This window comes from Gobio gobio, assembly GCF_949357685.1.
Source record: "Gobio gobio genome assembly, chromosome: 15".
Lineage (NCBI taxonomy): Eukaryota > Metazoa > Chordata > Actinopteri > Cypriniformes > Gobionidae > Gobio > Gobio gobio.
In genome coordinates this window covers 33,869,198-33,895,195 of record NC_137108.1, presented here as the reverse complement: position 1 = coordinate 33,895,195, position 25,998 = coordinate 33,869,198, and the positions used below count along the sequence as shown (strand labels likewise).

The 25,998-nt window shown below is 42.5% G+C and overlaps 1 protein-coding gene across 1 annotated transcript in view; it reads left to right on the top strand.

Annotated features, from left to right (window-relative positions):
* The window catches only part of snap91a (synaptosome associated protein 91a), a 73,169-nt gene that overhangs the window by 3,425 nt on the left and 43,746 nt on the right, over positions 1-25,998 (top strand). The window contains exon 2 of the mRNA XM_079836593.1: positions 25,211-25,353. Within this exon, the coding sequence (XP_079692719.1) occupies positions 25,211-25,353 (143 nt within the window). The remainder of the gene's footprint in view (positions 1-25,210; positions 25,354-25,998) is intronic.

Below are 25,998 nucleotides of genomic sequence, written 5' to 3'. Positions count from 1 at the left end.
AGATGATTATTCATATTTGCAATGTTGACCAACAGAAAGCTGTTTGAAAGTGACTTTTGTGTGAGCTGTGCTTCAAACATTGCTACATGGCAATTGACAATGATCACACCAAACAGAAAGTGTCCCCCTTAGTGTTATCAAAAGTACCGACTGCGATACCAAGTCGGTACTGAAATTAAAAAAATTTGAGCGCTGTTGAGCTGGAATCATAAACACCTCTGACTGGCCATTGTGCTTACGCGCTCATCGGACGTGTCTGCGTTTGGCTACAATGTTCAACGCACGGGAGCGTTTGAAAGCAAACGGAAATGTTTGAAAGTGTTTTGAAAGCGGGAACAGGAGCATCTGAAAGCACAAGCAGGCTTCATCCACCGGTAGGCTGATAGGCACCTGCATTCAAACATTCCCATGTGTATCTGTATAAGCGCTCTGTGAAAAGTGTCATTGATGTACATTTACAACATGTTTTTGAACCGCTGGTCATTGTAGCCAATCACAGACATATTTGATGAGCGCATGAGCACAATGGCCAGTCAGAGGTGTTTACGATTGTGCTAAAAGTGTCATATTTTTTAAATTTCAGTACCGACTTAGTATTGGTCGGTTTAAATACAATTAAATAGACAAGAAGTTAAAGGGAACCTATTATGTCCCCAGATTATTTTTGCAAGATGAATATAAGTTTTTGGTGTCACAGATCGGAAAAACATGCTGTTTTCATGCGTGCATCTTTAAATGCAAATGAGCTGCTGCTCCCCACCCCGCTTTCCAGATGAAGGCGGAGCCTTTACATCTCATGGCTTGGATAATCTGCCAAAAACTAAAACATCTGTTTGGTTTTGATTATCCTCTTTATCACGGTCACGCTCACGTGACATTGCAGTTCTTCATCATCATGAAAGTTTATGGTTTTGCACGCATCCGAAGCACGCACACAGAAAGCTGGAGGTCAGACGGCGCGTCCCACGAGTATTTAGTTCTCTTTCATGTCTTATTGTGCTTAAACTGTCATGGTTATGGAAAAAAACACACAAAGTTCACATAAACACATTCGGTTATGTCTGTGAACATAAACAGCAAGGAAAGAAATCGCATGTGTATATTAGATGGGGGTATTATTAAAGTGAAAGCAGCTTAATACAGTACCTACAGCTAAATATGCTGTTAGTATGAACCAAACAACAAAAGAACACTGCTCTTGATTGAATAACTTTAGTAGCTTTAATAAGAATACATTTCTTACTTGAATGCTGCTGTTAAATGCTCTGGCAAAAGGGATAAACATGGCGGACTGTGTACAGCTCACTCAGGGCGAGGTCTATGCTAATAGGGCAGAGCCCGTCAGCAGTTGTGGGCGGGACCTAAGCATATGATGTCACATTTACTAGAATCTCCAAATCTTGTTCTTATGATTTATGGGAATTTCAAAAAGTTGTGGAGAGGAGTGGATGGATTTTATTTGGTTGTGTACACACACTGCCAACACACATTTACCATGTAAAAGTTAATTTTGCATAAAAGCTCTCCCTTAATACTGCGTAACTTAGACACAAGACTGCCAATGTCTGTTTTTTACTCCGCCAGTGAAAATAGTTTTAAATGAAGCCCAGTCTCCTAGCTATACAGTAGTGTTGTTTCGTTCCAGAATGAATCAATGGCTGCGTCCGAAAGCTGAAAAATGCTGCTTACGAAGGTAGGAAGGCAACAAGGCAACAAGGCACGTCCGAATCCAATGAACGTGTCACATCATGTCTACATGTCTTCATCTAGTCGATTTTTTTAAGGAAGAATAGATGTGTCCTTCACAGGCTTTGATATCTCAAAATTCTGTGCGTTCCATCCCGTGACAGTTGAGCAAAAAAATAAATATGCCGCATGAAAGTTGTGGTAGGTGGTCAGTTTGTGTTTAAATGTACATTTTTGACCAACTTTTTCCAATTTTGATCTAATTTCTAGTGAGTCATTTCTATTGTAGTAATTAAATATTTCAACAAAAGCTCTCTCTATTTTGCTGTAGATCGTTAAACCGTTACGCTGCCTCAGAAGTCCAAAATCAGTTTTGTGAGGTACCTTTGTGCGCAAACGCTGCCTGCAGTCATTGCCTGATAGGGCAGCATGGAAACAAGTCAGCTGCCTAAGCATTCGGACACAAACAATGTTTGTGAACAAATTGATTGAGTGAATGATTCAACGACTCAACAAGATGGACACTTGTTTCTTTTTCAAATGATTCAGCGTTTAAACAATAGACTGTAAAAAAAGATGGACGACGCCCCTTCACAACCTTCCATTGAAGAAAAGTGAAGCTGCCAATGTCCCAATATGGCACTGATATCTTGCGCTGATTTGGGACTTGCGTCTGCGCAGTAGTGAACTCGGGACCTGAGTCTGCGCAGTAGAGAGCAGGAAATAGTGTCGCGATATCAACCCCACCCACACTCCCGTGGTATCTGTTAGTACAGTTTACTGCAGAACAACTCAAGTCTGTGTGAAATAAGCTCAAAAATCCAGAAAAAAGTCAGTTGGTGCTCCAGTGACAACTTCGCTCAGAGAAACTGTTAATCGTGACATCAACCAAAAACCAAACTTATTTTTAAAAAACGAACACTTGAACTTACATCAGCGTCATACAGATTACTGAAAATGACAGAAGCCATCTGTGGAAAATATGTATTTGAAGTGTAATTTGGTTTGTTTAGTTTATCTCGCATCCCATTGGAATACATGGAGAGGGCAGGTTCATGAGCTATACTGGGGGCGATCGAGACGTTTTGGCTTCACTTTTCAAGACATGTCCGGCATGCTTGGTTTAAACAAATTGGTTGATCGAATGATTCTAATGAATTACTTATAAAGACAGTCACTTCTCACCATCTACTGGTGCATTGATGTAACCTAAAGAAAGAGTCACTAAACCTTCACCACCACTAAAGCACACTCTGACAAAAACGCCCAAAGGCTGAGTAATACAAACCGGGAAAAGTCCCAGTGCTGTTGAACTGTTATTTCAGCATTTTAAAGCTGAAAATTCAGCAAATGTTAGCAATGTTAGTGTGCTTCATTATCCGAATTAAATGAAAACATTTGTTGCATTAGCTGCTGATTAGATATTTTGCTTGCTTTGTTTATCATCTTTAATTGCATGTTCGCTGTACTATGTATATTTATAGATGAGTCAAACGTAATGAAACATATTCATAGGCATCTGGTTCGTCAGTGTTTGTTGATGCTATTTTTGGTGACTGAGGGTAGAATGACCATGTGGGGTTAGACAAACTGGGCAGAGTGTCAAGCTCTAACTCACACTGAGTTTCAAACATCAGCAGTATAATGATAAAGATATATTTTGTCTAAAGGCCATAGGGAGATATTTGACTGACGCACAGCTAAACGGAAGAGACTTAAGGAGAAGGAAATCATTCATCTGAGTGTCGCAAGAAAAATGAAGAGGCTATTGAGGGCACCAGGGTGTCATTTCAACCAAAGTGCTGGTTTAAGGAGCTTCTCTTACAGCTTAACAAGTGTAAAACTTACATTAGCTTGTAAAATACTTGAGAAAATAATGCATCCTGGCTCAAATTGATTTATAAGTGCGTCTCTGTGAATCAGTCTCACTCCTTCTCTTTTTCTTTCATTTTATCTCTTCCTGTCTGTCTCACTCTAGCTCACTCTTTCTGTCCATCTCTTTCAGCAACTACAAATCAAATGGTGCAATGTTGGCAATACTCTGTCTGCAGTGTGTGAAAGTAAGAGTCACTCAGCAGGAGAAATCAGCATTGCTGTGATGTCACAGTATTAAAATATGGCTCTCGACCAATCACGGCAAAGCATAGTGGCCGGCAGAGTGTTTTCAGCACCTTGGACAGGGACACCCCTCAAAAACCCCCCCTCTATTCTTATATTCTGTCAATTCCCATTTTTCCAGCACCCTTCCCCCCACACAGCTGACTTAGAGGTCACTGTGTCCTTGAAGCAATATTCATTGTGCATTAGTCACTGTGTGTGCTAATTTAAAATTTTGAAATGAGTCATATATGCTGCTCTTACAAGCACGCGCACATATTTGCGTTCGAGTGTAGCAAGACTCTTTTGTCCATTCATTGCGCAGATGTTTGTAGTGCAGTTTGCTTAGTGGTGAAAGTGCTAAATTTGAAACCTGGTTAATCAGGCTGCAATCACACTGGCAGTTATGTTCATGGCATCAATGGGTGCTGTTAGTACATCGCTCTACCATGAATAATGCAAGAGAGATGTGTTTCCTGTGTAATCTGTCTGCTGGGCCCCCAGGAGCCTTTAAGAGACAGAGCAGGGTGCAAGGAACTGGACCAGGTCTGCCATTCGAGATTAGGCTACACATGATTCTCACATTAGAGAAATAAAACAGATTGAGATTATACGTGTCATGCTGGAGATTGAGATTAGGTTTTCCAAAGGGGAAGGGGGTTAGAATAGGTCAAAGGACTACAGATTAGTTTGGAGAGGTAAAATAGAGCACAGAGATTATAATAGCACTTTCATGTTTATCTGATGTCGAGATGCTCAGTCAACATAAAACGTGTTTGCAAGCCATTTTGCTTTTGTACAGTGGCTCATTTCAGAGTGTTACACGCATCCAAATATAAATAATACAGGTAGGGATGTATGATATATACATCCCCATTTGTTTTATTTATTGTTCAATATTGGATTTCAATTGTTTATAGCCTACTCATTCTCTCTATTTTTATATTTAGATTATAGCTTCAAGATTCAAGACTCCCTTAAAAAAATATGAACATTTTAATAACACGTTTAAACAATCTTTAGCAAGTCTCAAAATGAATATCCATTTTGCTTAAATTCACTTGTATCATTTAAAATAAAAAAATTTTAATTTTTGTTTATTTAGACAAATTAATATAGGTATTTTTTTTTAATATTGTCCATTCATTGGTTATTGGGCTTAAAATCAAAATTATTACTGACTTATCGGTATTGGCCAGGCTGCTTATAATACTGGTGCATCCCTAAATACAGGTGCACAAATATATAAATTATTAAAACCTGAGGTCGACACACTGTTGCTCCTTAAAATATTGATTAATCTTCTCTCCAAAAAGATGTGAAATTTTGAGCACAGTTCAGTCTGATAAATTCTTTTTGGAGGAAAGATATAAAAAAATATTTTTTGGTAGCAAAAGTGTGCCGACATTATATTTAGATTTAATATTTTATGCATTTCAGAGTGGAAATAAAAATGTAGGGCGAGACTTGATTTTATCCATTAGGAATGATAAATAGGGTCCATTTGGATTGATTTTAATGCAAAAAATCTTTTAATTGAATCACACTTCAACACATTAAGCAAAATCTGTCAAACAGTAAACTATTGAGTAATGGGCTTTTTATATGGTGGCTAAAGAGCAGGCTTGTCATTAGACTGTTTTCCAGAATTATTAGTAAATTGTCTTGTAATGCGAATCATTCTTCAAGACAAGTAAAGGGTGATTTACTTAAGTATTTGTAAACTGTGAAAATATTTCCTGGTTGTCAGGTTTTCTAATGATTGCTTTAATCATGATTTTGTATATATATATATATATTAGCATGATATATAAGCATGAAATCACGTCTGCAGTACAGAAAGGAAGATATTCTCCTGTACAGGCTGGTTTACGCTGGTTTCTTCTTGGATGCTATGTCGCCACGCTGCTTGCCAGTGAGGGCACATGGGCAATCTCTTTTTTTTTCCTGCTCCAGGGAGAGGACTATAAATAAAGAGAGCTTTTCATGCTCCATTCATGTGCAGCGGAATATGGCTGTTTTTGCTCTCAAAACACACATCCAGCACACTTATTCAGCTCTCATTTTACTTAAAACACTCTACCATACAACCGTTATTCATTTCAGCATCAGTTTGCATAGCTCTGTTGAATGCACATGGTGAACTTATATCAGTAAAAACAAGTAGCTAGTAGCATAGCATCTTTGGACAAGGGGAATGTTGGTAAAGATATGCAAATATATTAAAACTGGTCTAAAACAACAAGATAAAAACACCATTAAGGTTATTTAAGGGTTAGCATATATGGATATAATAACTTGTTATGAAAGGTAAAGTGCAGAGAGTAATGCAAATTAGCATGCTAAGATTAGCATGAAATTTCAACTGGCCACATTATTGTGCAGGTTTACAATGGGACTCTAAACAAACTGTCACCGTCATATTTAATTGATAATGTACTTTACAAAAGCATTCTGTGACATCCTAATATTTCTCAAATAATGTAGGCCTATGTTTTTGCGATATCTCAAAATAAAATGTAACTTCTGGGACTAGACAACTCAACAGTGGTAACTTACATCCACAAATGCAATATTACTAACAATTCTGGTTCTGTAACTCACAAAGAATGCACTTAAAAATCAATTAAACTTTTAGTCTCTGCAAGTAAATGGACTCAAACCTGGTCAGATCTCAGCCAGCCACAGAGCATGCTGAGTAACACTACACAAGCACTATACATTGTAATGGGATTGTGCATTTTATTATTAGAATATGAATCTATCTCTCTTCGGATTATTAGCATGCATTTTTTGAGTCTTTATTCTGTTCTCAGGTGTCTTTTATTTTGAAATTTTGATTGGTTCCTGTTCAGTTCCCTTGTTATTAGGGATGCACCGAAATGAAAATTCTTGGCCGAAACCGAAAACCGAAAAAGAGGAAACCAAGGCCGAAAGCCGAAAACCGAAACACCGAAAGAAATTATGCCAATTATTAGTACCATTGCATTTATGGCTATGACTGTGTACTAACTTTACTAAAATCAAGGCATTGCAATTGCATAAATTAATATTAAAGTTTCAAAGAATAAATCAATTACAAGTTATGCCAATATTTATTTAGCACATTGCAACAATGCACAGTATAAAATAAAATTCAAACTAAAATGTTTAACTTGACCCCACTCATTTGTACATTAAATAATAATGTACAGGCCTACAGAAAGGTTATAAAATTAAATGTTCTCTCTTAAAAACAATGTGCATTTAGGTCTAGTGCATTAAAAAAAATTCTCTGTAGGACTACTGCAAGAAAGTGCATTCAGAACAAGTGCAACTGCTTAAAGATACAACTATTTTCTCTGTAGGTCTTCAACATAATAGTGTATCAAAGCAAAGACTGCCATAGCCCATATGTTAACTGTAGAATAGGGGTGTAGCGGTACACAAAACTGACGGTTCGGTACAGCAGTTTTACAAAATGGCTTTTTATTTATTTTTATTGGTTTACTGAAAAAAAAAGTATCTGTCCTTAAATGAATTAAATTATAACTAAAAGTTTATTGAATATATTGCTCTAAACTATATAGGGAGCCCTTATTTGCACATTAATATTAAAGGTTAAAAACAGAGCCCAAACTATTAGCCTAAATTCAGTTGCTATGTATTTTTAGGTCTAATAATCAACACTCAAATAACATAGTACACAAACATGTACACTTCACATAAGGCAGTTTTTGCAATAACTTCTAGATCTAATTATTAAATAGTTTTTTATCCAATTCGTTGTTGAAATATAATCATTTATACTCAGTGTCTGTCATTTTATTTAAACATACATGAAATAATCAAGATTTCATTAACAGGTTAAGTAGAATATAACGGCTAATATAGGTCATATATTTAGTGAAAGAGTTGATTTCTCTAGTGAACAAACAGCTGTGGACACTGAGGTGCCTGAGGTAAATGATGCTACATGACTGTTTAGTTTACAGCAGTTATATTGAGGTCTTTCTGCCGTTGAAACAATGACGGAGCGATTACACCACATATGATACGTGACAGTAAGTTGTAATGTATCCTCAACACACCTTAGATGTTCATTCATGTTTATTCTTAAGGAAGAGATGATCGATCGCGTTCGCAGATGATCGCGTTCACGCGCGCGCGCTGCCGCCAGATTGAAGTGTGTTCCGCGCTTAAAACATGCCCACTGTTAAAGATTGCGTTCGGTTTCACAGTGAAGTCTGGTCCTCTTCTCATCGAGAACATGAGCTCTCGCTGTCAGTACTTGTGCATGGAGCAGACGTTGGTGTTTCTCAGATATACTGAAATACGTCCTCACCGCAGACATGTTGCTTCAGACAAGCACGTGCAGGTCGCGGTTTCTGTTTGCGTCATCACAACATTTCGGCCGTGTTGTTTCGGTGATAAAAGTCTTTCGGCCGAAAACCGAAAATGCACTTTTGGGCCATTTTCGGCCGAAAATTTTCGGTGGCCGAATATTCGGTGCATCCCTACTTGTTATCAGGTTTGCTCTTGTGTATTGTTAGCCCATATGTTTCCATTGTCCAGTGTTTAGCATTGTTCAGTATAACAAGGTATTGATTGGTGAGCTCTTGTTTATAATTAACAGTAATGTCTAAAGACACACTTGGGAACAATCAAGGTGAAATTTATGAACATGACAATAAACACAGGAAACAGGAACTAGCAAACCAGTACATAATGAGGCCTAGCATGTAGGCCTATATAGATATTTGCAAGAGACATTGTATTGTATTGTTTTGAAAGCAATATTTTGTTTAACCAATCATAAAAAGTGAAACCTCAGTAAAAGAGCCATATTAAATGATAATATTTACTTAAATCCAATTAATACTGCCACATACATTAAAAGTAATGTAAATGATTTATTGGAAAGTTTTTGCATGCTAATTATATTATATATAATTTGCATTCAAAACGTTAATTTTAATAGGTTTAAAGGTGTATTTTAATAGCGTGTCCTTATTTAAATAGCTAAAATGTGTAAATTAGTATCAATATATTACTAATTTATTTTCATGTTTTTAATCTTTAATATGTGAAATGACCTTAAATTAAGTATTTTACAGATAACATATTTTGGTAGGTAATTGAAATGTTAGGTTACTCAAAATGCTATCGCAAAACAATGCATAAGATATTAATATCTTGTTCATGATCCTTTCATGATTAAATGTGAACCACCCATTGAATGGTTTGCCCTTCAAAATAAAGTGTCTTTAAGTATTTTGCGCATAATGTCACAACGTGTTGAGTCACAACCCATATCAGAGCTGCTGTTTGAAGCTGTGTGTGTACACGTGCTTTTAGATCAAGTGGATGTGGTAGTGGATTTTCTTGTACACTCTTTAGCTGTTTTATTAGGAGGACACTCACTGTTAACTGGCTTTTAACTGGCCTCTTGTCTCGCTCCATGGCTGCATACATTACTTAATTAAATGTTGCCGTGTCTTAATATTCAACAAAGGAGACCTGGTTTCCTGACTCCTGACTAAGTGCTGCAGTTGCCAGGGAAACAGGCGGTTTAAGCATGTCTGTCTCCCCTCCTACTCGTGTCTTTAGAGGAGTGAAAATTACTGGCTCAGCGATGGACCATTCGGTGCATTTTAACACATGGCATGATGCGTTATGTTGGTGCCTAGTTTGTAGAAGCAATCTTGGCGTGCATTTACTCCACAATGACATTTACTGTCTGAGTGAAAATGCTTTTGTAATGCCACCTCAGAAGGTTAATTGAATGCTGCAGTGCATGTTCTAGGGCTTTCTTTGTCCCTTATGGTCACTTTATGCACATCTGAAGCTGTTCAGTGCGTTTATAGGGTGTGAACTATGAACAGATAGACCAGACTGTTATGAATTTGGGATTTTGTTTGCTCAAACTGCTGAGTTGGCTGATTAAAATGTGAACTACTAGGGATTCAACTATAATATACAAAACAGTGATATGTGTATATCAATAATGATTGGTTTGTAAAGTTATTGACTATGTGTTTCCAGGAGCTTCCTTTTTGTAAGTGGATATATAAATATTTAATATGTGTGTGGTTCAAGTTCCCTTTCAGTCGGTCACGTTCGACGTACGTCGGAACTGACCGACGAATTGGGATCTGATCTCAGAGACCAATCTACTTCGAGTGTATTAAAAACGAGCCAATGGAGATTGGCATGCGATCCACGCATTCCACGCACCGCCCCGCAGCGCGGGTATAAATAAGGAAGTGGAATGCTTGATCATTGCTTTCTACTTCGGAGCCGAACAGTGAATGTTTCCTGTTTCTACGAAGAGTGTTTTTGACGAGTCTCGTGAGAGGATCTGCTTCCAGTGCGGGTGTGACAGCGCGTCAGCGAGTGCCGCTTCAGACGGAGATCAGCTGTTGGTTCGCTGGGCGTTTCCTATTTCTGAGTGCACACACAGGCTTGCACCTTTGTACTGTGTGGTGCCGCGGTCATCTCCCTGAGTGCTTCAGCACGTTAAAAGAGCAGTTTCCTTTCTAAAAGAGCAACACGGTTTGACCCTGCGTCTTTTTCAAGATGTCATTCAAACCGTGTGTTTCTGGATGCGGTCGATATCTGTCCCCAGCTGACGGTCACGTTCGTTGTCTCACGTGTTTGGGCGTTCAGCACGCTGAGGCTGCGTTCGTGAATGACTCATGTTCCCATTGCGGGAACATGACCATCGCAGTTTTACGGTCCAGACTCCATTACCTCGAAAGAGGCGGAGCACCATTGCGCATCCCCCGATCTAGTGGTCCTCCCGCTGCAAAGCAGAGGGCTGCTACTTTGGCTGATGGCCTTGGTGGGGACCTGAGGGTTACTGTGAGGGCTTCCCCGACGGGTCAAACGGCTCCTCGGGCCCCTCCCCCCTCCGCTGCGCCGGTGGAGCTTCCAGAAGAGCGCGCTGGCCTCCCCCGGGAGGTCCCAGGCGTTTCTTTTGGGGCTCCGGCTGAGGACATGCTGTCGATTGCAGCATCGGGGGACGAGCTAATGGGCTCTGAGGATGAAGATTCGGCTGCGCTGCCCCCTTCGGGTGTGACAGCGTTGCCCGAGTCCGACCCAGAGCTTACGGCTATGCTTTCCCGGGCCGCCGCGAGTGTCGGGCTCGAGTGGAACCCTCCACCGTGTCCCGAACCCTCGCGGTTGGACGATTGGTTTCTCGGGACGGCCCGTGCTGGTTCTCAGCGCCCCGCCCCGGTTCCTTTCTTCCCGGAAGTGCATCAGGAGATCACGAAATCGTGGGTAGCGCCTTACAACGCTCGCTCACGGTCGACTGACTCCTCCGTCCTCACTACTCTCGATGGTGGTGCGGCTAAGGGCTACGTGGGAATCCCCTCAGTCGAGCGGTCTGTGGCGATGCAACTGTGTCCCAAGACCGCTGCGGACTGGCGGGGTGCCCCGCGTCTCCCCTCCCGGGCGTGTAAGTTCTCGTCCGGTCTCACGGGCAGGGCTTACACCGCCTGCGGGGAAGCCGCATCATCTCTGCATGCTATGGCGCTCCTGCAGGTCCACCAGGCCAAGGCGCTAAAGCAATTGCACGAGGGTAGTTCCGACCAGGGTGTTATGCAGGAACTGCGTGCGGCGACTGACCTCGCTCTCCGGGCGACGAAAGTCACTGCACGCTCCCTGGGTCGGGCGATGTCCACACTAGTGGTCCAGGAACGCCACCTGTGGCTGAACCTGGCAGACATGCGTGATTCCGACAAGGTCCGGTTTCTCAACGCCCCTGTCTGTCAGGCCGGCCTCTTCGGCGACGCCATCGAGAGCTTCGCCCAGCAGTTCTCGGTGGCCCAGAAGCAGACGGAGGCCATCAAAAACATCCTGCCCCGACGACCCGCTGCTGCCTCCACCCAGTCGTCGTCGGCAGCACCTCCGCCTGCTCGTCGCCGAGGGCGTCCCCCTGCGTCCGCCTCCGCCCCTGCGAAACCCAAGCAGCAGCCTCCACCGGGAAAGCAGGGTGCCGGACGTAAGGGAGGCGCCCAACCCGCTCAGGGCTCCGCTAAACCAGCCGGCAAGCGCAAGGGGAAGCGGCCCTGAGACGGGCAGCCCAGGGAAGACGGGAGCTGCTCTGAGGGAGATGATGTCCGCATCTTTCTCCCACCCCCCGGAGGAGGACCGGGGGGCCCCGACTGGTGTTACATCTCTGCCGCTGGCTCTCCGGAGTCCAGCGGCACCCACATTCTCAATAAAAGAGCAGTTTCTATTTTCCCTGGGCCCCAAGAGGGCCAGGTTGGCAGTGCGCGACGCCCCCGGGCCTTGCCACTCCTTTCCTCCCCTCTCCCCCTCGCCAGGGGGCAGCAGTGTGGGCACCGAGAACGCCCCCGGGCCTTCTCACCCACACTCTGCCCCGCCCTGGAATATTCGGACAACACTCCGGGCCGCCTCCGGGCCTCCCGAGTCGGGTCCGTCCATTCCACTTCGCTGCCCCACCCCGGGTACGTCTGTGGTGCCGTTGGTCCCGCTTGTACGGTCTCTGGGGGCTTGGCTTCAGCTCCCCAGGCCGTCTCGCTGGCTCATCCGTACCATCAGACTCGGCTACGCGATTCAGTTCGCTCGCCGGCCTCCCAAGTACAAGGGCATCCTCTTCACCTCAGTGCGGAGCAGCGATGCCCAGGTCTTGCGGTCAGAGATCGATGTCCTGCTGGCGAAGGACGCGATCGAGCCGGTTCCTCCAGCCGATATGAAGGCGGGGTTCTACAGCCCCTACTTCATTGTACCCAAGAAAGGGGGTGGGTTACGGCCAATCTTGGACCTGCGTATCCTGAATCGGGCCCTGCACAAGCTCCCGTTCCGGATGCTAACGCAGAAACGCATTTTCGAATGCATCCGTCCCCAAGATTGGTTTGCAGCGATCGACCTGAAGGACGCGTACTTTCATGTCTCTATCCTTCCTCGACACAGACCGTTCCTACGTTTTGCGTTCGAGGGGAAGGCATATCAGTACAAAGTCTTGCCCTTCGGGCTGTCCCTGTCGCCTCGCGTCTTCACGAAAGTCGCAGAGGCAGCCATTGTTCCGCTCAGAGAACGCGGCGTTCGCGTCCTCAACTATCTCGACGACTGGCTTATACTCGCCCAGTCTCGGGAGCAGTTGTGCGAACACAGGGACATGGTGCTCAGTCACCTCAGCCTGTTGGGCCTTCGGGTCAACCGAGAGAAGAGCAAACTCTGTCCCGCACAGAGGATCTCTTATCTCGGTATGGAGCTGGATTCGGTCAGCCAGACTGCGCGCCTCACGGAAGAGCGGGTCCGGTCAGTGTTGAACTGCTTGAATTCGTTCAAGAACAGGACGGCGGTCCCACTGAAATTTTTTCAGAGGCTCCTGGGGCATATGGCATCTGCAGCCGCGGTAACGCCGCTCGGATTGCTTCATATGAGACCGCTTCAACACTGGCTCCATGGCCGAGTCCCGAGGTGGGCGTGGCAGAGCGGCCAGTACCGGGTCCCAGTGACTCCTTACTGCCGCCAAACTTTCAGCCCATGGTCCGACGCTTCGTTTCTCCGGGCCGGGGTGCCCTTAGAACAAGTGTCCAGGCATGCTGTGCTCTTCACGGATGCCTCCTCCACGGGCTGGGGGGCCACGTACAACGGGCATGCAGTTTCAGGTCTGTGGACGGGACCTCAATTGCATTGGCATATCAATTGCCTCGAGTTGTTAGCGGTACACTTGGCACTGCGCCGCCTCAAGGGGCCGCTACGTGGCAAGCATGTACTGGTCCGTACGGACAACATTGCGGCCGTTGCGTACATCAACCGTCAGGGTGGTCTACGCTCCCGTTGCATGTTCCAACTCGCCCGCCACCTCCTCCTTTGGAGTCAGAAGCATCTGAGGTCGCTTCGTGCCATTCACATCCCAGGTGCGCTGAACCAGACAGCCGACGAGCTCTCTCGCCAGTCGACACCTCCGGGGGAGTGGCGACTCCATCCCCAGGCGGTCCAGCTGATATGGGACCTCTTCGGAGCCGCACAGGTAGACCTGTTTGCCTCTCCGGACTCGACCCATTGCCAGTGGTACTATTCCCTGTCCGGGGGCACCCTCGGCACGGATGCACTGGCGCACAGCTGGCCCCGGGACCTGCGCAAATATGCGTTTCCCCCAGTGAGCCTTCTTGCACAGACCCTGTGCAAGGTCAGGGAGGACGAGGAGCAGGTCTTGTTAGTTGCGCCCTACTGGCCCAACCGGACCTGGTTCCCAGAACTAACTCTCCTCGCGACAGCCCCTCCTTGGCCGATCCCCCTGAGGAGGGACCTTCTTTCTCAGGGACGGGGCACTCTATGGCACCCGCGTCCAGACCTCTGGAAACTCCATGTCTGGTCCCTGGACGGGACGCGGAGGTTCTAGGTGGTCTACCACAGGCAGTGGTAGACACCATCTCTTCTGCTAGAGCCCCCTCTACGAGGCGCCTCTACGCTTTGAAGTGGAACCTGTTCGTTGAATGGTGCTCTTCCCACCGGGAAGACCCCCGAAGGTGTTCGATTAGTGTCGTGCTTTCTTTCCTGCAAGATGGGCTGGAGCGAAGGCTGTCTCCCTCCACCCTCAAAGTGTACGTCGCAGCAATAGCGGCGTATCACGACGCAGTCGAAGGTAAGTCCGTAGGAAAGCACGACTTAATCGTCAGGTTCCTCAGAGGTGCGAGGAGGCTAAATCCTCCTCGTCCAAACTCGTTACCCTCTTGGGACTTAGCTCTAGTGCTCAGAGCACTTCAGAGCCCTCCCTTTGAGCCTTTGCAGTCTGTGGAGCTTAAAATCCTGTCAATGAAGACAGTGCTTCTGACGGCATTGGCCTCCATCAAGAGGGTAGGGGACCTGCATGCACTTTCGGTCAACGAATCGTGCCTAGAATTCGGGCCGGCCAACTCTCACGTTGTCCTGAGACCCCGGCCTGGATACGTGCCCAAGGTTCCTACCACTCCCTTCCGGGACCAGGTAGTGAACCTGCAAGCGCTGCCTTCGGAGGAGGCAGACCCAGCCCAGGCTTTGTTATGTCCCGTCCGCGCTCTCCGCGCTTACGTCGACCGGACTCAAAGCTTTCGGACCTCAGAGCAACTCTTCGTCTGTTACGGAGGCCAGCAGAAGGGAAAGGCTGTCTCCAAGCAGAGGTTGGCCCACTGGATAGTGGATGCTATCGTCTTGGCTTACCAGTCCCAAGACGTGCCTTGCCCGTTCGGGTTGCGAGCTCACTCAACAAGGAGTGTTGCTTCTTCCTGGGCGCTGGCTCAAGGCGCCTCGCTGACAGATATATGTAGAGCTGCGGGCTGGGCGACACCTAACACGTTCGCTAGATTCTATAGCCTCCGTGTAGAGCCGGTATCTTCCCGCATCCTCGCCCCCAGTGGCCAGTAGCGCTAAGTGCCCGTTCTAAGTGTCGGCTTGCAACGCCACTCCCGCCCTTTGGGCCGGATACGTGCGTCTATTTTTCTCCAGTTGTGTTCCCCGGAAACGGCTAACCCTGTCGAGCTCCTCCGTCACCCCTGCGGTGCCAGACGTTGCGGCCGTCTGACGCCAGGCCTGCACCCGTATGCTTGTGAAACGTGTGTGTAGGCTGGGTTCCATATGTAGCGGTCCCCTCACGGCTACCCCATATGTGTATTCTTCCACGGTACCAGCTACCCTACTCGGCTAGCCCCGTGTCTTTCCCTTGACAGAGCCCGCTCTGTCGTCTCTGGGCGTGTTCTTTCCCCCCTGGGACCAGGCTGGAACCACCCCAGAGACTGCCATATGTTGCACTACCCTGCCAGGTTAGTCCTTATGTGTATTCTGCCACCTAGCCTTCTACTGAAGGACGTGGCTCCGCAGCGTACCATCTCCCGAGACGGGCACGCTTTCCCAGCGTTATCCAATAGTCACACTGAGTGGGTCTTGCAGAAACAGCAGTGACTGACCTCCCTGCTTGGAGCCCTGACTTCCGTACCATCTAAGACGGTCCAGTGCGCTCAAGCAGGACGCTGGAAGGGCCAGCGCCCTGGCGTTTTGGTAGGGATCCCAATTCGTCGGTCAGTTCCGACGTACGTCGAACGTGACCGACTGAAAGGGAACGTCTCGGTTACGTATGTAACCCTCGTTCCCTGAAGGAGGGAACGGAGACGTACGTCCCGTCGCCAGGTGCTGTGCTTCCGCTAGGGGGCCGAGTCACTAGTTCGGCTCCTCAGCAGAAAAAAGCAATGATCAAGCATTCCACTTCCTTATTTATACCCGCGCTGCGGGGCGGTGCGTGGAATGCGTGGATCGCATGCCAATCTCCATTGGCTCGTTTTTAATACACTCGAAGTAGATTGGTCTCTGAGATCAGATCCCAATTCGTCGGTCAGTTCCGACGTACGTCTCCGTTCCCTCCTTCAGGGAACGAGGGTTACATACGTAACCGAGACGTTTTCCTTACATTATAGGCACTAAACTTTCAAAGTGGCCACATAATGTTTCAAAAGTATTTAAATAATTCAAAATTCAAATGCAGTGAAAATAAATATTTTTTGAAAAATCTGAAACTTTAGATGCACATTGACAGTTTGTTTTTCATTGCAGCCAACAAAACTGTCAAAATCTTCTCAGCAATACAATGTTTTCATTGGCAAGTATATTTATTTGTTTATTCTGTGTTTCCAGTCTTTTATGGGATTAAGAAAATATTTTTTATGCAAAAAAAAGTTTTCTTTTAAAATAAATTATGCATGAACAAATCTTAAATGGTACATAACACAGTTTCTTCCAGTCTCATGTTAATCTTGAGTACCTATAGAGTAGTATTGCATCCTTCATCATATCTCCGAAGAGTCTTTAGTTATATAATATTTATAAAAGACATACGCTGTACCAATTCTTACCGAAAACAGCCGAGCTCACAGACACCTATGACACACACACACACACACACACACACACACACACACACACACACACACACACACACACACACACACACACACACACACACACACACACACACACACACACACACACACACACACACACACACACACACACACACACACAAAATACATCATAGCATTATCCCTGGATAACTTTCGATTCACTATACGTTTGTGTGGTTTACATTTATATGCTCTTATGCACCGATTTCCAACAAAACACACACTTTTAATGCAGTTTCACTCACCGCCTGCGGTTTCGACTCATGACAGGGAACAAACAAATACACTTGCAGAACTCCATTGCTGCTCCGGGACAGGCCCGGTTCTACGGGGGTGCTAGAGCACCCTCAAACGCAAGCAAAAGCACCCTCAGTTGATACTGTAATAATTTTGGCGAAACAGATTTGGCAGATTTGCACATTTGTGTCCGAGTTCTGGAGAGCGTCAAATGCATCTATTTACAGCGTGTTTTTGCGGCGGCGAGTAATGCAGCCAATCACAGATATAGTTGTTGATCTCTCAAACTAGTTTTTTATTCAGTGCTGAGTTTAAGGAGGCTCACGAAACCTCTCTAACAAACAAAGTCAAGACACGATGTAAGTAAGAGATTTATTGTTGACGAGACGACTTCATTTTTATAACGGAACTTTGTGAGATCGCGATGAACTGACAAAGCAACAGCATTTTAGTGATCGTAGCGATCTTGGCTCACTTTCGAGGCTACAGTCATTCATTGAATAAACTGTTATTGCTAAGAGGACCGACGGCCAATTGCATGCTGCAAAGTTTCAGAAGTGACATCTAAATATAAATGCCACTCTGCACGAGACAGAAATATCATCCTGAGACCCAGATTAGAGGTTTTGCCTCTGTAGAGGACATTATTTAACGAATTTCTCTGACAACATACACAGTTTTAAGTCTGGATATTCTTATGAAATACAAGACATTCTTATGAAAATATTGTTACACGTCTTTTTACATTACAACACATTAATATGCAAATTAGATACAGTATGATGCTTTGCCTATAGAATGGGAATGGCATTTGTGGCCATGTTTACACACATATTGCATAAAGTAAAATGGTATATCAAATTATTCTGTATCTTTCATAACATTGAGAATCATCTTTATACAAAGTTTGGATTTAAAAAAAAAACGACAAAAAAAATCCCATTGTTTGTCTATTCATGTCTTTTAATTTTCTCAATAAAGGGGTTCCGGTGTCCTCTACAGAGCAGAGGATATAGCATAGCCTATAACATAGGAATAAAAAAATAATAATAAAATAAATAATAAAATAATAAAAAATCTAAATTCACAAAACCTTTTTTTTCTGGTTCTCAGGAAGATGACATGTTAAAATACTAGTAACACATTGAACCAATGTAAAGGACTAATAGATTAATAGACAATTTGTAGCAAAATATTTTTGAAATTCCAATTATTGGTAAATTACTTTTAAATAAATAATCATACATTTCTCACTGTACACTGCTATGGTGGAGCCGTTGCTTAGCCTATCTGCACTTTACTAGAGCACCCTCAGCAATTTCAGAAGCACCCTCAGCGATTTGATTCTGGAACCAGGCCTGCTCTGGGAAAACAAACAGCATCCACTGTTTCCTTAACGCTGGGTTATTTGGGAAGTTGAACATGGTTATCTTTCCCTCAAAACCAAAAACACACTTATTTAGTGACATTGCTGCTTTCATGGTCTAAAAACAAAATGAACAAAGCTGTCGACAGCTTCTGTAACCCGAACAAAGCTTGTTGATTGGCGTGCTCTTGCTCTCACGCTGGTTGATGTGCGCACACACTCATCCGGGAGAAGTGCCTGTTATGCACACTGCCTGATTTTAGGCCCGATTTTGACTCGCCGACAGGATTTGCGAAATTGTCGACAAATGTAAGTGAGTGACAATCACTCAGTGTGAATTATCAAAGACGTGATCAGAGAGAATCGCTGACGAGTCACCGACGTCTGTGAGATATTTGGCATGCTAAATATCTGGACTTGTCAGCGATTCATCTCAAATTTAAACTCGATTCAAACTCAAACTCCTGCTGTGTGAAATGTGTTCTGACTGAAAAATACATCGGAGATGACCTTCAGCTATCCTGAGAGCGCAAGATACAGGGCAGCTGGAGGTTCGGCGAGGAGTTATAGACCAGAATATCAATATTTTAATAGATATATTTACAATTCTATCAAACAGAAACAAAGCACAAACATTTGCTTGACCAGCCACAGAAGTAGCACATTGCAAAACCTCAAACTCTCTTTGCAGAACACAATACTTGCTTCCTGTGTCTCCCCAACTTTCTGCAGTTTATAATTTTAAATAACAATTCCAGTCTTGCGCGAGAATGCGTGATCTTGTGTTGTTTACTTGTCACATCTCTCGTGTGTTTGGATGTGAAGCGTAGTTTGCGCACCGGAGATAGTTGTCGGTGATTCTTCCTATTGTAAAGTCATGCAGTGTGAAACCCCCTGTCACCGATCCATCGTGCAGTGTGAACACAGCAGTAACTGAATGCTGTCCCAGATAGTCATGCAGTGTGAAAAGAGCAGTGATCCGACGAGCTTGAAAATGGGGCAGTGTGAACTCTGCATTAGGGAACACAGTTTAGGCCCCAAGACCAGTTGTGAAGAATGAAGACCAAGAGTCAGGAGTGCGATAATATTTTTTTTTTTTACTAAAGAATAGTTTGCAGTTTCATCAGCAGAAGCCAGCTTCAAGTCTCACAAGGAGTTCGTAGGCCACGCTCTCTGCATGCATACATTTAACACAGCAATTATACTCTTTTCAAAGGTCTAGCTTTAGGTTACATTGTTTCTGATTGGCTAAGAGAAAATAGATAGAAATAGTAAATCTCCACACATGGTCAGTTAATCAGATGCATGTCTCACAAGCAGATCACTTATTGACGCTTTCACCCATGAATTAGGTGCATAGTGACCTTCCAGGTCTGGAGCAGGCACCAGCTTGCCCAGAAAACAAGTACACCCATCTCCAAAGATGCTCGTAATCCACCTCCAATACTGATCTGTAACAAAGAATACGAGCGCACGCACATACACATACACAGTTTCTCCAAGGGTGAAGTTGGTGGAGCGTCAACTGAAAACAACATAGTTCTCCAAAACATACAATATGTTCTTCTCAGAGAGAAGAATAGGCAATGTTCATCTTATTCTTTAGTGTTTCAATAAAAGGAAATTATACAAATGAAAGACAAATCCATATTTCATCTCAAATAGTTTTATTGATTAAATCAAAATCATTAATTTAATTAATATAGGATAAATATTGATTAATGCTCTGATTATACATTTCAAATAACTTCAAAAGATATAAAAGGATATATATATATATATATTTTTTATGGAAGAGACAAGGGGTTCAGCCTATATTTTGATATAAATTAGATTTTATTCAATTGTGGCTAAAAACAAGCTTGTCTTTTTGTTATCATTATCATTTAGCAGAAGGACAAAAGCAAAAAGCCTGTCTAGGATAGAGTTTGAATATTGACTTCGACTTTGACATCAGTTACAGAGGTCATAGGAAGTACTAGCTGGTTATCAATAGCTCAATAAAAAAAAATAGACGTCAATGAAAAGTCCCGCCATGATAGAAAAACAAAAGTGTGTGTGTGGCCAATGGATCTGCTACGGATACTGTAATTTGGCCCTGTTATTGAACAGGGAAAGTGGCCTGTGGGCCAAGTTGATGGTCGATAATAGTTTGGGAGCACATCAGAGCCCATGAGGCTGCAGGGTAGTTTTCTAGCCTGCTATATGAGCTGGCAGTGCACTGCATTTGCTGTTTGACTGCTGTGCTCTGATACCATTTGTGTATTGTGTTCAGCGCTTCATCTTAGCAAGGTGTTTATTTGTTTAGTTATTCTGGATTTTGTGTGAGCATTCCTGTGGTGTAGTGAGAACCGTGAGATGTGTCATATCTGACTCTACTACTAATTCTCCACCCACAGCCTTTGATCACTCTCCGTAAATAATTTAGGAAGCGAAGGCGAAGTCAGAGATACTGTGTCCTCTGAAATCCTACTGCACAAAACTTTTATTACAGTATGACTCATATGTGATTATAATTTGTTTTAAGCACAGCCTTGCTTCATAATTCCCCGGTAAAGGCCCCAACAAGTACAAAAAATGCCCGGTACATCACTAGATTTTCTGCCTCTTTGCATCGATTCTTTACATCTTACAAAGTTTATGTGACTGAACAAACCAGCTTTATTACCAAACTCTTTAAGGAGCCATTTGGTTTATTGTATACTAACAGAGGCATTGAACACTGGGTACTGAAAATGATGTAATGGAACACATCTTGTACACGCTATCATTTCAAAGATTGAGATTTTTAAAATGTAAGTCTCTTATGTCTACCATTTCAAGGTGGATTGAATTTCCAATTTCATATAACCAATTTCAATATCCAATTTCATCCCATCAGTCATCCTAGGTGTATATGACATTCTTCTTTCAGACGAATAAATCTGAGTTATATTTAAAAAGTCCTGGCTAATCCAAGCTTTATAATGGCAGTGAATTGTTGTCTCCTTTATGAAGTCCTTAAAAGTTCATCTATCCATCATATAACTGCTCTGGGGGGTTAATAAAGGCCTTCTAAAGCGAAGTGGCGCGTTTGTGTAAGAAAAATATCCATATTTAAAACTTTAAAACTTTAAAAGACTAAAATAACTAACTTCTGCAGAAAGCCGCACGCAATTCAACTTACTGCAAAAGAGTAACCCCTGACGTGATGTATAGAAGCATCCCAAGCTTTGACGCCTCTCGTGGATAGAGCTGTGCAACAAACTAAAGCACCTCTTCCCTTATATCGAAATTCTCTGCCATTTCTCTTTAAAAATTCTCATTTTAGACTTCTAATTCATGACCAGTGTTTTGTTTGCATAGTGACCTTCCAGGTCTGGAGCAGGCACCAGCTTGCCCAGAAAACAGGTACACCCATCTCCAAAGATGCTCGTAATCCACCTCCAATACTGATCTGTAACAAAGAATACGAGCGCACGCACATACACATACACAGTTTCTCCAAGGGTGAAGTTGGTGGAGCGTCAACTGAAAACAACATAGTTCTCCAAAACATACAATATGTTCTTCTCAGAGAGAAGAATATGCAATATTCATCTTTTTCTTTAGTGTTTCAATAAAAGGAAATTATACAAATGAAAGACAAATCCATATTTCATCTTAAATACTTTTATTGATTAAATCAAAATCATTAATTTAATTAAAGATTTTGACATTACGGCACTTACGGCAAAAGAGTAACCCCTGGCGTGATGTATAGAAGCATCGCAAGCTTTGACGTCTCTCGCGGATAGGGCTGTGCAACAAACTCAAGCACCTCTTCCCTTATATCGAAATCCTCTGCCATTTCTCTTTAAAAATTCTCATTTTAGACTTCTAATTCATGACCGGTGTTTTGTTTTGCTCTATCCTCTGCGTTTCTGCTTTCGTCAATACGCATGCGTCAAGGGTCAAGGGTTACTCTTTCGCCGTAAATCGATGCGTACGGCGGTCCGCCGGAAGTTAGTTATTTTAGTCTATAAAGTTTTAAATATGGATATTTTTCTTACACAAACGCGCCACTTCGCGCTAGAAGGCCTTTATTAACCCCCCGGAGCAGTGTGGAGCAGTTATATGATGGATAGATGCACTTTCATGGACTTCATAAACGAGACAACAATTCACTGCCATTATAATGCTTGGATTAGCCAGGACTTCTTTTTTTTTTTAAATAACTCAGATTTTATGAGTCTGAAAGAAGAATGTCATATACACCTAGGATGACTTGAAGGTGAGTAAATCATGGGCTAATTTTCATTTTTGGGTGAACTAACCCTTTAATGTGTCAAACCAGGATTTTTAAGCCTTTTTAGAGGGAGGGCTATTATTATGTGGACTGGTTATGTAATCTCATTTTGTACATGAATGTGTGTGTACCCATCCTCTTTCAGTCAAGGTGACTGCATCCCATAGCCTGGTGTATTTCCACCCAATAATATTATTTCCTGTGTGATGAGAGACGAGGCTGCAAGTCATTGTTCCAACATTTCTTAATTAGATTATAATCATACACTGTTAAACATTTTAGTGTGAAATTACAGTATTCCGGGTTAATTCCAGGTTAACAATTGCATTACTTTCACCGTAATTTCACAGTAGGACTTTTCTTCTATCTAACTGCACTAAAAAAGTGTTTTTTCACAGTGAGTTTACAGTATTGGAAAACACAATTTACTATAAACAAACAACATCATACTGTATTTGGGCATGTACTATGATGTACCCAGCATGCAGTGCGGCATGAATATATTATGCTGTGGAGTTTCTTGATTCTTGTTGGTTTTATCTGTGCTGCTGAACTTATTTTTGCTTCGCTTTTGGCAGTTTGTGTTGTTGGTTTAGTTTGTAATGTTGGTTTATGTTGTAAGTGTCACCATTGTTGTGTTTTGCATGTCAAGTATTGATGTCTGTGCATCATAGGTAATGCTTATAAGATGATGTCATCTTTCAAAGATGAATCTCAGCAGTTGCTTCACTATTGTGAAAGATACATCTACAAACAGTTATGAATTTGAAATGAGTTATTGGTAAATCTTCATGCTTAAATAATACTTAAACAAAATCTTCATATTCATGCTGTATAGTTTGACTACATTTTTCATACTCTAACTTGTCATCATTTTAACAAATGTTTTTTTTATTTGTCGCATTTCTGACTTGGCTAGAACGGAAATTTGATTATGAATACAGAGAGTCCAAGATCTCAAGCTAAGGGAACACTTCAACACAATTACAGTGGTAAAGAATTCAATTTCTTACAGTGTCGTGGTTAAAGACAACATTATAATGTGGAATCACAGTTAAAAATAGAGCAGTAAGTTGTCAGCATCATTCGGCTGTTGATTCACAGTAATTTGTAAGAAAATGACCTAGCATGCATGGATTTCACTGTACATTTTTGACTATAGTAATTTATTGTAAAATAATACTCTTTAATCCTGTAAATTCCTGGCAATTTTTACAATATATACAGGTATAGAATTATATTGGAATTATTGAGACATGGTTACAGTACTTTAAAAATAGTACTTGAACCCAGACTGTGGTTTCAGGGAGAAGGAGAAGGATGGATGGTATATGTGTGGTCTGTTGGAGGAGAGCAGGCTGCTTTATCATGATCTCCTTGGAGACATACTGATTGAAATCTCTCTGTGTGTATGTGCACTTCCTCCTGTTGTGAAGATGTGATAGAAAAAGAAAGAGATAGACAGAGAGAAGAGAAATAATTTATTTTACAGTGCACTTACAGTACAGTGTACTTACCTATGAAAGTACTGGTAATATAAGGTAACTACATTGGTTAAGGTTAGGTTTAGGGGTAGGTTGATGGGTAGTACCTAGTTATTAACCAGTTATTGTAATTACTATAAGAAAATAGTATGTTGGGGAACGGGACTGTAAAAGAAAGTGTGACCGAATTACCTAGTTATCTGTCTGTCTAACTATCTGTTGAACAATGTGTCTAACTATGTCTGTCTAGACAGATAGATAGTTAGACAGACAGACATCTCATAATCTGTCTATCCATCTGTTTATCTGTTTGTCTACCTCTGCCTTTTTTGTATATTTCTGTCTGATGGTCAGTCAGTATGTCTGTCTATCTAACTGTCTTCTGTATCTGTCTGTATATTTAACTGTCTATATCTAACTCACCAGCTGTTTGTCTGTCTTACTGTCTCTCTAACAATCTATCTGTATATCCTATCAGTCTTTCTGTCAAAGAATCTGTCTAACTATCCAGCTGTCTGTCTGTCTAACAGTCTATCAGTCTGTTTAACTATCTGTCTTTCTAACTCTCCAACTATCTGTTTTACAGCCTAGCAATCCAACTCTCTGTTGGTCTGTCTGTCTAACTATCTAATAGCTTGTCTTTCCGTCCATCTAACTACCTATTTCTCCAGCTCTCTGTCCATTTGTCTATCTTACTATCTAGCTATCTGTTTGTCTTTTAGTCTGTTTATGTATACCTCTCTCTCATGTCTCTTTATTGCTCTCCTTTAGCATATTTTGCTGCATTGTCAGATGTCACACTGAATGACAAGTCAAAAGAGTCGTTTTGTCATGCACTGGTGCACCACAGAGTTCCCATCACCCTGCATTATTCAAAGTTATAACAGCGCTGTAATATTAATCACCTGTTCTGTTCCCTTCATATCTGCATAACTCCATAACTATAGCTATAATGAGAATTCTAACTATAATGGATTCAAGAAATGTGTGAACTCTCTCATAATTTTGCTCTCTGACCCCAATGTCTTAAATGTTTGATATGCTAGCATGCTAAGCACAATTCAGAAACCAAGCAAGAGTGTGTGTTACTCTTACCCTGATGTCCTGGTCTGTGTTGTGCCCACTGCTTTTTAACTGTTGTGAGTTCAAGTTAAGTCTTTAATTTGCATTTCATATTCCCTCACAGACTTGATCCAGGCAACCCAGGAGTCCAATGTCAATATTCCCCAGATGGCTGATACGCTGTTTGAGAGAGCAGGGAATGCTAGCTGGATTGTGGTCTTCAAGGCTTTGGTCGCCACTCACCACCTGATGGTCCATGGCAATGAGGTAAGAAGCAAGCAGCTGATTACTTTCAGCAAGGATGCATTCAAAAGTGACACTTAAGTTTATTTAAAAAAAACTCTATTTCAAATGAATTCTGTTCTTTTGATATTTCTATTCATAATAGAATCCTTAAAAAAATTATCACGATTCCACCAATCGTATTAAGCAGAACAACTATTATCTGTAATAATAAGAAATGTAACTTGTTGTGCACCAAATCAATATGATATTTGATGGATCATTTGACTCTGAAGACTGGAGTAATGGCTGCTGAAAATACAGGTTTTCCATCACAGGAAAAATACATTAAAAATATATTAAATTACAAAGTTTTATATTTTATATTAGTGACACTTAAACACTTACAAGCTAAAAGCAGATTGTTTGTGAAAAATACTGTACTAACTTGAGACGTGATTCCCATTTCCGAATACTCAGAAAATATGAAATGTCTCAACATTGCAATTTAAAAGTGGTTTGAAAGTGTTTTTTCGAATTGATTCTAGCTTGGGCTGCAGATGTTTTTCACCATTGAAAGATGTTTATGCAGGGTCTGCATAATATTTAACCTACATAAACAGTAAAACAAACATTTGTGAAGCCTTTCCTTACATTTTCAATTTTCTGAGGAGCTTATACCCCCAGCTG